Raw genomic sequence first — 15,841 nt, forward strand, 5'->3', positions numbered from 1 at the left:
ACCATCCGTAGGCCACTTTACACAGTGCGCAGCCACTTTTTCCAGGCTAGGATGAAATGTGGATACTGCATCTCTGAAGCAGTAAAGAAAAACAACTACTGCATAAAAATATCTTCTCGACTGCAAGTTTCAAAGTGGCATTCATCCTTCTGAAGAGATTCCAAATGAGCCCTTTGTCTCATTCCTGGCACTAGGACCCAAACATGTGGAATAAGAGAAGGGTTTGTGTGAAAAGCTAGAGTAAGTCGGAAATGCTTGGTCTCACCCCAGTTCAAGAGGCGGATCTCCAGATGCCATGTGAATAAGAACCACATATGGTGGCAAAGGAAGGGGAACTGTAAATAGAGCTTTTGTCGTGTCACTGATAATAACCAACGTTGAACCATTGTGTCTGGAAGTGGGTAAACGATCAGCTGTGGCACAAACTGACATCCCAGCAGTTTAATGAAGAACAAAAAAACAATTGTGTAATTTTTGCATAGTCTGAGCATTACAAAACACTTTCAAAAGTCTGCGTTCAGTCAAAATAATGTTTGCACATAATGAAATCTGCAATTGTCTGCCATGTTTTTTTTTTTATGGAAAAAAAATATTGATGTGCCGTTTCATATTTTCTGTACAAAATTAATTGTTCCAAAACATGCATTGTTTTGACTCAGAAAAAAAGATACTTAACAACTGTACTGTACAATACTTTGGAGAAGTAAATCATGAGTGAATTGCCTAATAAAGGAAGCAGGACATATACTAAGAGAGCTCCTGTAACCCCTGCATGCCAGTGAGAAGGCTCTCCAGCACAACACCCACAGTAAACCTGGTCGAGACGTCATAGGCACAGACACAAGGGCATAGGAGAGAAAGCAGTGGCTGAGGTGGTTAGCCATATATGGCAGTCCGGAACCATGGCTCATCATCAAGGAAACAAGCATTTGCAATGCAACGGGTCTCGCATTTACTGGAGTTACAGCTTTTAGCATTGTAAACTCCTAACCGGACTTTTCTTGCCACATAAATTGAAGATTAAAAGTAAAACAGTTTCACATAAACGAGCCGATTCACAGCGCTACTGCCGCCATTAGCATCAGCGTGAAGAGACACACAAAAGGAAAGAGAAGTTTGCTGCAGTCAAACTTATTGGCAAAAGTGCCATTAGCCATGTAACAGGGACGATGTCCAAGGCAGTAACAAAACATCCCCAAGAAGGGACAAACGTAAACCATTTACCAATGTCAAAGGATTTTTGACGGGCAAGCCCACGAACGGGCGGTACTGATGGGCGTGAGGTGGGCGTTGTTAAAAGCCCAGATACATACCAACACGTACTAAAAAACCTGCATAAGGCCTCATTTTGTGCGAAGAGTCAACCACCTAGTGGCAAAGAAGGGAGGTTGGAAGATGTGGGAGGTAAAATAGTGCCCAGAAAGCACAGCACTGTCCAGGGGGAGAAGGGATTTTATCCAGGGTGTGGGTAAGCAGAAGAATGCTTCAATCCACAGTTAGGACCAGTGGGTTACAAAGAGTTTGTCGGGTCTTCGTCTATTTTGGAAAGTGGCAGTAGGCAACTGCGCTGTGGATCTGATGAAGATGGAAATCCCAATTGGTAATACAAGTGCACGTCCAGGCACCTTTTCAAAGACAAGGGAGGTGAGATGAGGATATCCTGGGTGCAAGGCAACGCTGAAGGGAAACCAGATGGGCAGAGGAAGAGATGTGGAGGTGATATTGGCAGAGGAGGAACAATAATCCTTTCCTTCCCCACCCTAGAGATCAACATGAGGGAGTAAAGACCTGTACAGTGGCAAATGTCTGAAGCTCTTTGTGATTTTATAAAGTGTTTGGAAGGAGGACAGCACCCCTAACATATTTCCAGCCAATTACATGCACCATAATCAACCTCCATTCATAAGGCAACAGTAAATGATACTGAATTATTTAGGACAATGTTCTATTTAATCTCAATTAGAGATAATCCTTTTAATTGAAACAAAATTAATTTGTAAGAATATAACAATTCCTGTCCGTTAAAGAAGTTTCAGAACTTCATGCTACTCTGTATTTGGTCTCAACAAATGTTTTTAATAATCCTGTGGATTTCTGTACTTGATTATTGTGTCCAGTGTCACATCAGGTCCAATGTCAGCAAACGTTTCTTTTGTGGGCCTGTGAGCCCAGATGTGCTTTTCACGGCGTATGCCTTCACTTTCGCATACTAGCATTAAACAATGAAATCATTCCATACTGGCCAAGAATGGTCTGCGGACCATGACCAGTGGGTGTCGATTCAGAGTTGCAGATAGCATCTTACTTCGTACTCTAAAACCAAACAGTTCTAACCAGTCATGAATTGTCTATGAAGAGGCGACAAATGCATGAAGCCAGAGCCCTGATAAAGCTCATCAGATCCAATTCGCCCATGAGCGAAACATGTGTCAGCAGGCATTAGCTATAACAAGGGACACAAGAGACATTTGGTGACATCTCCTATAAAAAACATTTTTAAGACGACTAAGGAGAGGCATCTATGTGTTAACAGAATTGGAACTCTAAGAAGGCTCTTAAAGAGAAGATTTGCTGTTTGTGGTAGAAAAAACAAATGATTCACTTAAATGGCCTCTACTCCTCACTCCCAGTGTACTGGGCAGGCTGCAGAGAAGAGGACCACAATCACACACTCCAACGCACCAACCACATCTACTTTGTCCTTTACCAACTTTAACAATAAAGACATTTAAGGAGTAACCTGTGGCTTAAAATACAGCAGAGCAAAGCCCAGGTATGTCTGGACAACGAAAGGAAATATTTCTACCTCTCAATCCAGATGGAAACATGAAGCTCAACACGCATGAAGAGTTGAGTATTTCAGACTTTCATTCACCTGTACACTAATTTACCAATGATAACTCAATGGGTGGAAGCTGGAGGGCTTAATTTAATTCTCATTATACACACTCCTAAATAATATTTAAATACTAAAATGAACTATGAATTTGTTTTTGAGTAAATACCTACATTAGTTTATTTTGTAATCAGCCAGCAAATCCTTCTCTTCTCATTTCATCCTTCTCTTCTCATTCCACCCTACTTACTAGCAACAGTAGATGGACCAGTTTTTCTGGAACAGTAATAGCTTCAACTAGACTCATACTGAAACCAGCAACACCTATTTTAACAGAAATCACTGTTGACTTATTACAGCTGCAGAAAGTCAGCTTGTGAACAGCTCTTCGGTAAAGTACAGAGTGAGTAATACATTCATCACATCCCTCACACAAGAGGCACAGTGAGCTCAGCTTTCTACAGCAAGTTCCAACACACACATGCTGACACGGAGTGAATGTACTTCGCTGGGTTAGGATCCTATAGTTATCTCCATTTAAACACGCCTTGTTTGTATGACGCATGTAGTTACTCCAAGCTTTTTTGCTTAGAAATTCCATGAGCGTCTCCATTTATTGTTATTTGAAAGGCTGTAACCTGGTGCATTATTATTATTATTTTTTTTTAATACTTAGAGACTCAAAAAGAGGGTCAGTTCGCCTATGATGTGGGCAGTTAAAGACAAAAAAAGGAAAATAAAGTGAGAAAAAACATTTTTTGTTTGTTTTGCACGGTTAGGAGAACCGGCAGCTACTTCAGAGCATTTTTCGGACCTTGCCATGCATGCATTGTTTTTTTCTTTATTTTGTCACGAAGATATGTAACATGAAAATAATTTACAGTTATATGAACAATATAAACACCTGAAGATGTGGCCCAGGCACACTAACCCTAGCTACCACTAGTGCACTCCTTTTTAGGCAGATGTGGGTATGTGATCAGGCTTAATGCACTAACGCGCAGTGAAGAACGCCGGTGACTGAAGTGGGCAGGACCACCGCTCCATGGTGTGGTGCATGGAAGCAAGAAGTGAATGACAATTTAACAGACCAAGGAATATAGAGGGCTGATGGAAATTCCTGTATGAATGTATTTTTATTATTACGATTAAGTTTAGAAAAAACATGAGGCTGGCAAAACATTCAAAGGGGTCTCTAGGCCAGACCTAAAAGCAGCGCCTAATAAAAACAAGCATTTTCAATGCAACGGGTCTCGCATTTGCTCGAGTTAGAGTTATTAGCGTTGTAAAGAAAAAAAAACGCAGCGTGATCATACTATGTAAAATACCGTGGGATCACACTCTGTGGAAAATAAACAGATAAAGTAGTCCAGACACCATGCTGAAAACAAGCCTTGTATGTTTTTAGTAGTTTACCGGTGCTGTGTAGGTGGGCTAAACACCAGAAAAGGCATGACGTATGCATGCCTTTCACAAATGAAAGCAAGCGGATTTTAAAAGGCAAGCCCATGAACCAATGTGAGTGACTGACGTGACATGGGCGTGGTTGTTAGCCCAAAGAGAGATTACAGAATGGGACGGAGCGCTTTGCGCTCGCCCATAAGGACACTGTCAGCCATAATGGTACTCAGCTGACCAATGTCCTTATTACTGCAACAGGGACATATTCTGTATCGGTTGCCACTTGCGATTTGATCACGCCAATGACTCCTTTAAGCCATAAACAGAAGTATGTTTAACTCCCCATGCACAAACTTTTACTAAATGTGTACTTAAAACACAAGTGTACATATTTATTTACCTGTAAAACCAGCAGAATAAAATAAAAAATAAAAATAAAAATAAAAAAAATTAACTTAGTTATTGGGTTACATCTAGAAAGCACTATCCTCTGCATGAGGAATTTGTTTTAGTAAAAAGATGCGTATTGATCCCATTGTAGTTATAGGTAGGCTAAATACACTGCAGGTATGTTTTTAAGAGTACATGGAACTTAGTAAATAAGCTTCAGTTATTCAATGGAAAATGAACCAGTTAGGATATCCTCAAAGGTTACTGTGACTCTAACGCTCTGCTTTAGAATTGTCAGATTCGGGAAAAAATATTACATTTAGTTAATTATGGGATAGAGAAGACAAGCCAATCACCACCGTGGTCACAAACCGGGCAAGCCAATCACCACCATGGTTATAAACAGGGCAAGCCAATCGTCACTGTGGTCATACAACAGACCAGCCCAAGTCTGCGTCACTCACCTTATAAGAGGCTACCTTTGCCATATCAGAAATGTGCCGTAATGAAGGAAAGTGGCCAGCAAATGGAACACCCCTCTTTCTTCACTGTAAAGCGTAAATAACGACCACGTACGAGCCTAGCAACCAGTGATGCAAGCGAGCGACCGAGGTTTCCCCGATTCAAGTCACAACCGGTCCATTGTGCAACAAACCCAGACAAACACCACAAGTTTCAACAGAGCAAAACTGCATTAACTTAATGTATTATAATTCTGTAAGACCATCAAGAGGTAAATCAGGAATAGTTAATTAGGAGAAAGGAGTTTCACCCTTTGGCAAAACAAGTTTAGAAGTGTCAAATTAGTAGGAACATACCAATAAACTGAGCAGGGGTGGCAAGGAGAGGGCAAGAGGAGAATAGAGAAGAGGAAAGAACTAGGGGGGTGGGAATTGTGAAAAGCATTTACTGCTTGAATGACCAGATAATTATAACAGAAGATGGATTTTACCAGGTTCTTGGGCAGCAATGGGGCGGGTACTTTGTGTCTGCCACTTTACTGAGGCAAATGAAAAAGTGAAAAAAAGTGATGAAAGCACCAATGCAGTCTGTTGGACTAAAGTCAAAAGGATTCCAAACAACCAACCTGCGTACAATAAAACAGGCATCAGCACAAGGACGAAGACTTACACACCACACAAGGGCGCGTCTGACCCACTACTCCACTCGTGAATGGAAGATGCAAACCAATGCAGGAGTCATAGGTCAGCACTTTGCATGTCCCGGGATAGGAGTGGTGCAGATTGCTGGTGCTAGGACCCAGTGTGCGGCCGCGGCCAATACATTATTTGTACATCTTCGATGCTGTATTCACCTGTTTATCACAAACCAGAAACACACATGCACCGCCACTGAGGGGGGGCAGACTTCAGCGTTCTCAAAGTTGTGTCACTGTGTTCTTTTGTTACCAACCACCTACTCTGTAGTAGTGAGGTACTGAAATGTGGCTTTTGTGGTTATGGCAAAATTACAATATTTTGTGCCTTCGTAGAGCAACCAGTATGACGAAATATAGCTGTGATTAAATACTTGCGGATATGTACAAATATAGAAAAGCAAACCAGGCAGGATCCACCTGGTACAGCTTCAACACCAAGTTACCGACCTTACGTGTCTGTGGCATGCTTCAAATGCAAACAAAGTTGCAGGCACTCACTATTGGGCAGAATCAGTCTCCCAGTCACTGGTGCTGGTACTCTCCCATTTCACCTCTAGTGAGAAGTGCAAGTACTCGGTACCTGCCTATTTGAAGCACTGATGGGTGGCAGCTATTAAAATGCAGAGGAAGGGGTGTTGTGGTACACCATTAAAAAAAGACACATTTCAAAGGACTAATAGATGGAGGCAAGGCCACTCTCTGTGTCCAACTAAAAAAATAAACAAATAGAACCAGGAACTCAGAAGAGACAGCCTAGATACTATGACAGACATATGCACTAGTGAAAGGTGACAGAAAAACAGGTGTACGAAAATGTATTTAAAAAGAAAAGGGGTGGCAGGGGGCACCAAAAAGTGGCAAGTGTGAAACCCTGTGGCAACAAAAGACTCAGAGGGAAAACAAGCATTTGCAATGCAATGGTCTCACGTTTGCTCGATTAGAGATATTAGCGCTGTAAAATCCTAACTGGACTTTTCTTGCCACATAAATTGAAAATGAAAAGTAAAGCATTTGACGTAGGCGAGCTTATTCAAAGCGCCACGGCCGCCGTGAGCGCGAAGGAGACACAAAAAGGAAAAAAAAAAGTTTGCTCGTAGTCAAACATGCCGGCAAACGTGAAAAAATCCATGTAACGGGGGTCGATGGCCAAGGCGGTAACAAAACTGCCCCAAGGAGGGTCAACAGTAAAGCATTTTTCAAGGCTTATGAAGGATTTTTGGAAGGCAAGCCCATGAACGAATGATATCGGTGGGTGTGGTTAAAAGCCCACAGATAGATTACAACACGTCAGAGCGCTTGCGCGCTCGACCTAAAATAAAAAAAAATAAAAAAAAAAAAATATGTCATGAACAACATTCTTACCTTTCTGAGGACACAGGCATAGGTGGATTAGTCACTGAAGCATTCCTCATTCCAAAAGAGCCAATGAAATGATCAAACTGCGTACGTCGTGTCTGTGATTGGCACTGGTAATCTGACACCGCTGGCTTTGTTCAATTCTCGTGCTCCAGCTAAAGGGAGTCCAAACCCCCAGAGGCAGTAGTAACACCTGGCAAGGCGCCAGACAACTGAAACCAGATGAACGAGAACACACCTGCAGTCCCAGTATTTCATAAGACCAGGCCTTGCTCCACCACTGGAGAGTCAATATGTAGGTCCCACTCCTGGCTGGGCTGGATAAGTCATTCATCCTCCAAGTCCAACTAGTTGTGCATAGTTGACAAGAGCGACAACACTCCACATGTGTGTGATGACAGAATGCACAAATCTATGCAACACTGCAAGTTATTAGTAACTCCCTGAGCAACACATATAAATAAATCATATGTACTTGTTGCTCACACTATTGAAGCCACCACTGGGTCGGGCGCACTGCACAAGCGTAGTGCTGTGCAATAAGTCAAGATCCTCTTCCAAGGAGCCTTTACTCTCTGAAACCATGTACACCATTCATCTTTGAGCCATGAACACCATACTGATGTCATTTCTTTTTGGTTCCTGGCGCAGAAATAAATGGCCCAACTGGTTTCGTTGGTGTGCATGTGTTCCATGAGTGAAATGCTTCCTGAAAAAAAGAGAAAGATAGAGAAATAATACATAGCGGATACCTGTGTAACACGTGCCTAAGTTGCCAACCAGCAGTTCCAATGACATTTACAAACCACAGGGCTGAATGCAGGTTTAGAGCATTTGAGTGTCATTTGTTTAGTGCATTGGTTCCCAACCTTTTGATTTCTGTGGACCCCCACTTTAGCATTAATGGAACCCAGGAACCCCCCACTGAATCATCATGGGAATCCGGGGACCCCCGCCTGAGTCATTACTGGAAGCTGGGGACCTAATTTGTCACTATTTGTTAATATTTTTTAATTTTCTAGGCTCTCGCGGACCCCCAGGGGCCCACCCGACCACAGGTTGGGAACCACTGGTTTAGTGCATTGTGGGACAGTACGTTTTAGCTAACAGGGTTCTGCATGCACAATGTTTATTTCCACACACTGGCAAAGATTCATTAGTAGAGGCCTTCATCAGGGACGGACCTGCAAGGAGAAGTTGGTCCGGTGTGATAATTAATGGTTCTAAGAGCTTGTTTGTCAGCGTGAAAGCCTTTTCACCTGCACAGAAAGAAAGATGAAATATGGGCCCATATTTATACTTCTTTGCGATGCATTTGCGTCATTTTTTGACGCAAAAGCGGTGCAGACTTACAAAAATATAATTGTATTTAAGTTTGCGCCGCTTTTGCGTCAAAAAGTGACGCACAAGAAGTATAAATTTGGGCCTTGGTGTTTAACCTTTGTATTTGTCTACGGAAGCTAAATATCCTGCAAATGAACTCAGCACTGATTTACAGCAAAGCTTTCACAGTCATAGCGCTTTTCGGTGAAATACTAGTTTAGAATTCACTGCTAAATATTCAATAGGAAGGCTTACCTATATATGTATATATAAAAAAAAACAAATATTAATGGCTCAAACAGTTCGTCTCATAAAGGAAGAAAGCAGGGGGGGGGGCGTGGGGGATTGGGAAATCACAGAAATATCACAGTGGTGGTGGGGAAATGGACAAACTACAGAACCAGGTGCACCCCCAATGGCACAAAATGCACTAACGAAGACCTGGTAGAGTTTAGGTTCACCTTTTAGCACTTGTGGAACATTCAGCCCCATCAGTGTGACAACAGCAAATCTGACTAAGGCGCTATTACACGGTTGTTCCACGCACAGGAGACAGACGTAGCAGACAGAGTGCGGAGGAGGCTCAGAATTGTCAGTACAGTGCGCCAGAAGAACCACAGTAGCTTCACAGTAGGAGCGCTGCAGTGCTGGAACTCTAGCGCGTGGCGCGGTACAGTGTGCAAGCGTAGGAAAGAGCCGTGGAGTGAGGAATCCGGTCCCGCCCCCAACCCTACAAACTTGGGAGCACCACGAAGGCTACACAGCAAGCTATGCAGTGCTGCGCCTGGCCTCTTTTGCTGCAGCATCTGCCCACCTCACACAAAAGGGGGCAAACAGGCGGGCAGGTGACCACTGCTTAATATCTGGAGACTCAAAGAAAATGGTCCTCCTGAATTTCACCACAGAGCGAGACAGAGAGCTGTGGGGCTACAGCAGGTCGGGCGGGTTGGAAGGAGGTTGAAGTTGTTCTCGTTTCCTTTGCCTAAACTCCACTTGAGTGCAACTATTAATTGTATCTAAATCAGCTTTCTTTCTACTTATGTAATTTAGTTATTTTGCCTGGTGAGGTGGGTGTGAGGCCAGATTGGCTGAATGTCCCCAATAATATTCTGATAGTAACCACCAGGAAGGACTAGGAAGGAAAATTCAGGTGACCATACAAGATCCAAGTGAATCTTACCAAGTCTTCCTCAAAGCTCCTGCAGAAAGATCCTCCAGGAGTCTGTCCCGGTCGCGCTCCTAGATGCCCAAAATCCTGGTCCGGATCCATTCCAGCTCTTGTCATGAAATCACAGACGTACCCAAGTCATATGCTTGCACCTACAGTTCCTCACTGCACAGAGCCCATAAACTATAGATTGTGTGCCACCATCCCCTTCAATCCACCACTGAAGCTGGGGACCTATTCTGTTAATAATATTTCATTTTCTAAGTAGTCACAGACCCCCTGAGGTTTCGTGGACCTCCAGGGGTCCCCGGACCACAGGCTGGGAACCACTGTCTTACACCCTTCACCACACCAGAGACTTGCATGCAACTCTGTTCACCCTTCTTGATGTTTATGAAATGAAAGTAACAGCTCCTCTTCCTCTCAGTGTGCGCGGCTACCTATGCGGCAGCCAGGCTCCACCTTTGCCCACCCTGCGCTCAGGAAGCCATCTTTTGGGGGGCCGGTGATAATTTGCCATTGTGACCACAGACCCAAATATTAGATGAAAATGGACAGTGGAAGAAAAGGAAAACTTTTAGAACATTTCTTGATATTTAACACCAACTTTGAGATCTTCTTTCTCCGTTCCCTCAGAAGAACACTACATTTTAGTTGATTATTTCATGGACTGTACGATTAAATGTGATTATGATGTTATGTAAAAGCCCTTTTAAACTCCCTCTCCTTTTAATCTCTCATTCACCCTTCATTCCATCGAAATGTCACTCAATGGAAGTAAGGAAAGAACACAATTATCTGATGTTTAGAAGACTGGTTAAGACCAGGCTCTTCCCGCGATAAGATTCCGAGCCTCCCCTTTTAGCGGATATAGCCTCACCCCGGATAGCGCTTCGATGCCTTTGGGCCGGAATGCGCTTTATAAATACTCAATACATACATCCATACAATGTCCACTTTAGTGGGTTTTTTTTGTGGTTTTTTTGCTTTCTCGCCAAGGAGTTAGCGTTTTAGTGATGGTCATAAACCATCATTGTATTGCCAGGTTTTCATGATAACCACTAACTGGATACATTAATTCAATTTTGATTAATTCTACGTAAGCAGCTTATATGGACAGTCCGGATGTCTGGCAAAGATCTCTTTCTTTTGGCGATATACTGAACACACCTGCTTTACGGTTTCTCTGAAGTCCAAAAGAGATGACTGTAAACTGGTCACGTGCAGGCATCATAACAAAGGCATGAAGTAGGGGAACATCAAAGAAATCACAGTTTTTAAGTATAGATTAGGCAACCGGCTGGGAAGGCGCTTAAATGCTGAGTGTAATGCACAGCAATAGGGATTTATTTTTGGCATGAAGAAATGGCCATTGCAACCACTGGAAAGCAGATTTTGGTCTGAACAAACGTTGCTATACATTTTTTTTTTTTCCATATACCTTACCGCTTTGTAACTGTGCCCACTACACCAACAAGCCTCTACATGAAAGATGAGTCATTAGTGGAACATTATAAATAATTACTCTATTCAGGAGATTTATAGAGCACTACAAGCCAGCCTCGAAGCGCTAATACAAGGCCAGCTAGATGATAAAGCTTTAGAATGGATGGACCACAGGTGGCCCAGTAAGGGAAGGTGGGCTGGTTTTAGGCCTCTAACCAGCCAGGGCCAGCTGTCCACAGCAGCAGAAGGAATTAGCCATACGATTGCTTAGATTGATGTGTTTTAAGCAGTTCCCTGGATTTGCTGAAGTCCAGTCCAGATCTTAAATAGAATAGACAGGAGTTCCAGGAGAGGTTTCAGAAACGTTCCTACCACCAAACTTCTTGTAGTGGTGCGTTTGGATGGACAGTAGGTCACGATTTGCAAGTCTGAGGTTTCTGGTTGGGCGGTAAGGAAAAGAAGGACCAAATGAGATGGGTAATCTGATGAGTGGCCGTGCAGAGCTTAATAGACAAAGCATAGACATCTGAAGTCAGTAAGTTCCTTCACTGGAAACCACTGGAGCAGAAAATGCCATTTAACCCACAAATATTGGTTTGATTACACACAAACGGTCCATCAGTAGTACAATCTCATTGAACAGATAGAACCGAACAAGACAATGGAAAAGCGGTGGAAGGAAATTGAGAAGAGTGTAGGTGTAAAGTGCTTAACTTGATGAAGTCTTCTTAACCTCCTCAACCCAAGTAACTGATGTTCAGCCACTTAAAGAAAAGCTGCTAAACCGATTTTGTATTTTCACTCTCTGTGATGCCATGGCGTTCCTCTCACCTTATCCATACGGTCTTGCTGGACACCGAATTTGCCTCCATACCCATGGGAAGCTTTGGGTCCTGTCTGCAGTTCTTTCTCCTTCAGGGTTTGGTGCTCTTGAGAAACATTCTCTCTCAGTTTGTGAATGCTGAAAGAAGCAAGAACAATGCAAGTTTTGTAAATCTTCAAATGCTTTCTTAGCTACAAAACCTGTTCTTTAGATTTAAATAATGGCTACAAAGAAACTCCTTGAACAAAGGCTAAACGAGATCACAACTGCAGGTAACATGCCACAGGCATACAAATAATACAAAAAAATTAAGGTTGAGAATGGAAAACTGGTAACAGACTATTAAAAAGAACTATCAGAAAGAGATCCCTTGATGATTATCAATGACATTAAAACTTGTTGTATAACATTTAGAACTCCAGGAATTCACTGAAAAGATAACTGGAGAACAACAAATTGAAGAGCAAAAGGATAAAGTTTACTCATTTGTACTAACACATAATCTTGGTCCTCTTGAGCTTTGCAGTATAAATATCCAAGCAACCTCTTGGGCACTGGTGTTCAGGAAGTAACACTAATAAAAATAATGTGTTTCATTTCATGTGGCTACTATTCTGGATTTTCTTATCTATTGAGATCTTAAGGAGAAACAATAAAACTGTCCGAGACAGAAAACACTTAGAGGTTACTGTTGTAGGAGTTACAGGACAGACCCAGACACTTGCTACTACAAGGGACAAATAGGCTGGAAAAGAGAGACGGGAAACCCTTGTGTAACCAGATACAATTGCAGAATAACAGGTCCATACTTCAGTCATGTAAGCAGAGAAGACAGAATTGGGCCAAGAGGAGACAACTGAGGGAATAACCCGTTTTATATGAAAATCTGTACCTTCCATTAAACAAGTGAATGATCGGTATGAAGAAAAAAAAAAAAATAGAAAAGCTTGTACTTCAACTCATGTGACAGAGATGAGAATTATTAAGAAATGTGTGTATCCCTAAGGATACCTATGATATATGGCTAGTTTTCACAGAGGTTTCAAGCTATGAATGTCTTTTAGGAGGGTGGCAAGACCCCAGGTCTTGAACGTTTGTCTGAGCTTTTGGGAGCCTGATCCACCAAATCGATGTGGTAGAGCTGCACTAACTGGGAGTGAGGGTCTTTGAGACATGCCACAAAGACTTTGCAATCATGACTAAAATGAGATCTCAGGCCCAAGTGCAGGTGTTATTTCCACTGTAGAAGAAGATCTGTCCTCACCTCAATTAGTGTTGGTACTGTACAGAAGACGACAACCAGACCAGGGAAAGCAAACGTCCCGATTTGAACGCAAGCAAAATGCTGTTACTGAGTTGTCCTTCTGATGTTTGTAGCAGAAAATGCAAAGGAGCTAGAATGCTGGAATCTTCAACTTCAAGCAGGCAAGGAAGCAGTCTGAGTAGATCCTGGAAAGCTACAACCAGTCTTCTTAAAGTGCTGAGGAATCCTGCACACAACCTCCCCTTCTCAACTGATTCAGCCAAACACTGGACATTTCCGATGACTTATGTGACTTCTGCAGCTTACGATGAAACCGTCTCAGAGTTAATCCACTTTTGGAAAACCGCTGCAAGATGCTACAGTAATCCAATCTGAAGCGGAGAAACTCTTTTCAGCCTGTGACTATCTAGGTGAAGATTATGTAGTGATTAAATCTTCTGCAAATAAGAAATAACCAATGAAAGCCACCCAGTACCTCAGATGACGTTGTGTCCTGCCTCCACGTGCCTTTACTCCTGCTTGGAGCTTTTGCCGCAGTTCACCACAACCTATGCATTGACTGCCCTATGTAAAGATCTTGAAATGACCTGGAGCAGCTCGACTTTCATTGAGTGTTAAAGCAACATTTTTCACAGAGCTCTGTCACAAATCCCAGTCTGACATTATGCATTTGCTGTTTAGATCATACTTTTCACTTTCATCCTGATCATTAAAAAAAAAAAAAAAAAAAAAAAAAAAAACCACACTTGGGAGTTGTTCATAAATTTCCACAATTACCAGTAGGTTTGCGCTGATTCAGGTTTTAAAGGGTGGACCCATTAATATATACTAAAAATTATTAAACCCATTTTAAAAGTCAGCCATTACTTTATTTTTCATTACTATATGCAGTATTTTGTTCAATATTACTCATATGAACCCAGTTTGGACACTACAGTCTTCATCTTTACTGCTATTTGAATTTTCGATCTATTCACCTAACCAAAAAAGCAGTCTGCAATTTGGTGCATGCTACTGAGGTGTGATTCTGATGCTTTACAGAGATCTTGATTGATGCGCCTTTTGTAAACCTTATGGAAAGATTATTTTAGGAGCTCAGCCGCAGTAAAAGTATCAAGCAGCTACGCGATCTGCTCTACCGGGTAGACCGCGTACTAGTCTAAAAAAACAACAATCCCTTTTCTGCAAGATTCCTTATGCACACTCTACAGTATCTAACTCCTTAACATACAGGTGTCTATGAGGTCACATCCCTGTTTCATATGTGTGAGATTAGCAGCCACAACTCTATTACTGTAGCAAACTATTTCATCCCTACCTGGATAGTTCAGGGCACTAACAGTATGACCGAAGTAGAAAGCCATTCAACATTTCATGATTCAGATAAATGAATGTATCACAAACATTGAGATAAACTGTGGATGAGGTATAAACAACTTAAAACCATAATGGCTTATTGCCAAACAGTAAATGGGTGAATTATCACTATCCAGGGTCTTTCCATTCACAAACTCATAAGATGGTGGATTTACTAGGTAAAGGTTCCCCAATTTAATGTTGAATGCCTCAAAAAAGTAGAGGATGTGCTACCTCTTTCAGTGACTTGTCAATCAGAGACCACAAAAACAGACCCATCTGCAAAACAGACATCAACCACAATCCTGAAAAACTAGCGAATGTCCAATCAGAGGCCCCGAGAAGCGTAGTATAGTGTACCAGTGTGGTCTGAGTGGCAGACTGAAGGACTTCTTAGCAGAGGCATAACAACAGTCTAGGCTGGTGTGGTATATCATTGGGCAGAACTGTTAGTAGCACATAGCCATACCACATGAAGGGCATTGTTTTATTCCAGACACAGTGGGCTTTCCAATTTATTGAGGTAGAAGCATCAAGTGGCATGCCTGCAGGCAACTCCGCACAAGCTATACATTTAAATCCTGAGGATTCTATGGAGCCATAGAGAACTCAGCTACCGTACTAGTCAGTAAGTTAAGCATGGCACGGCTTCCTGGCGCGTATTCCATCCTAGGGCCATTGCCTCTTGCACCATAAGGTTTATGGCAGTTTTTCTGTCCTGCTATAGTCTCATCTCTGAATATTTTAAGCCATCTGGTTCCTCATCGTACAATTCATAGTTCAAGACCACAACAGACCCGCCCGTATCAGATGGTTTTTATCACGAGGGCCCAATCATTTTCCAAATTTCCTCTTGATGTGACAAATTAAAGAAGGCCTTCTGCTTTCTGGTGTCCAAAGACTTATTTTCTTCAATGACAGCCAATTCGAATGTTGATATTTTGACTGGTATTTAATTGTGTTGGAACGTGGATTTGTTCCTCAATCCTGTGTTCAGTTCAAAGTCTCCTAATGTGGGACTAACCTGAAAAGTTGCTTTTAGTTTCATCTTACAAAAGAATTATGTAAGCTCACACCTCATGTTAAACTTGTCTAAGCATGCTGTAGGCTCTCTGACGTGTGTGTGTGTGTGTGTGTGGGGGGGGGGGGGGGGCAGATGATGAAGTATGATACCCAGGGTGGTGTGCGAGGCCTCGGCTTACAATGTTTGTATGAACTATTGGGCCTGCTGTACATGAAACGATATAGCAAAGCACAAAGAATATTTACATTTCCCCAACCAAATCAGCACAATAAAGTCCTAAAGGGATAACCCATGA

The 15,841-nt window shown here is 42.3% G+C and overlaps 1 protein-coding gene across 4 annotated transcripts in view; it reads right to left on the reverse strand.

Annotated features, from left to right (window-relative positions):
- CTTN (cortactin) overlaps positions 1 to 15,841 on the reverse strand; it is a 195,661-nt gene that overhangs the window by 129,309 nt on the left and 50,511 nt on the right. For all 4 annotated transcript variants that reach the window (XM_069221879.1, XM_069221877.1, XM_069221878.1 and 1 more), the window contains exon 4: positions 11,911 to 12,040. In XM_069221879.1, the coding sequence (XP_069077980.1) occupies positions 11,911 to 12,040 (130 nt within the window). The remainder of the gene's footprint in view (positions 1 to 11,910; positions 12,041 to 15,841) is intronic.

Source organism: Pleurodeles waltl, chromosome 3_1, assembly GCF_031143425.1.
Source record: "Pleurodeles waltl isolate 20211129_DDA chromosome 3_1, aPleWal1.hap1.20221129, whole genome shotgun sequence".
In the NCBI taxonomy this organism is placed as follows: Eukaryota; Metazoa; Chordata; class Amphibia; order Caudata; family Salamandridae; genus Pleurodeles; species Pleurodeles waltl.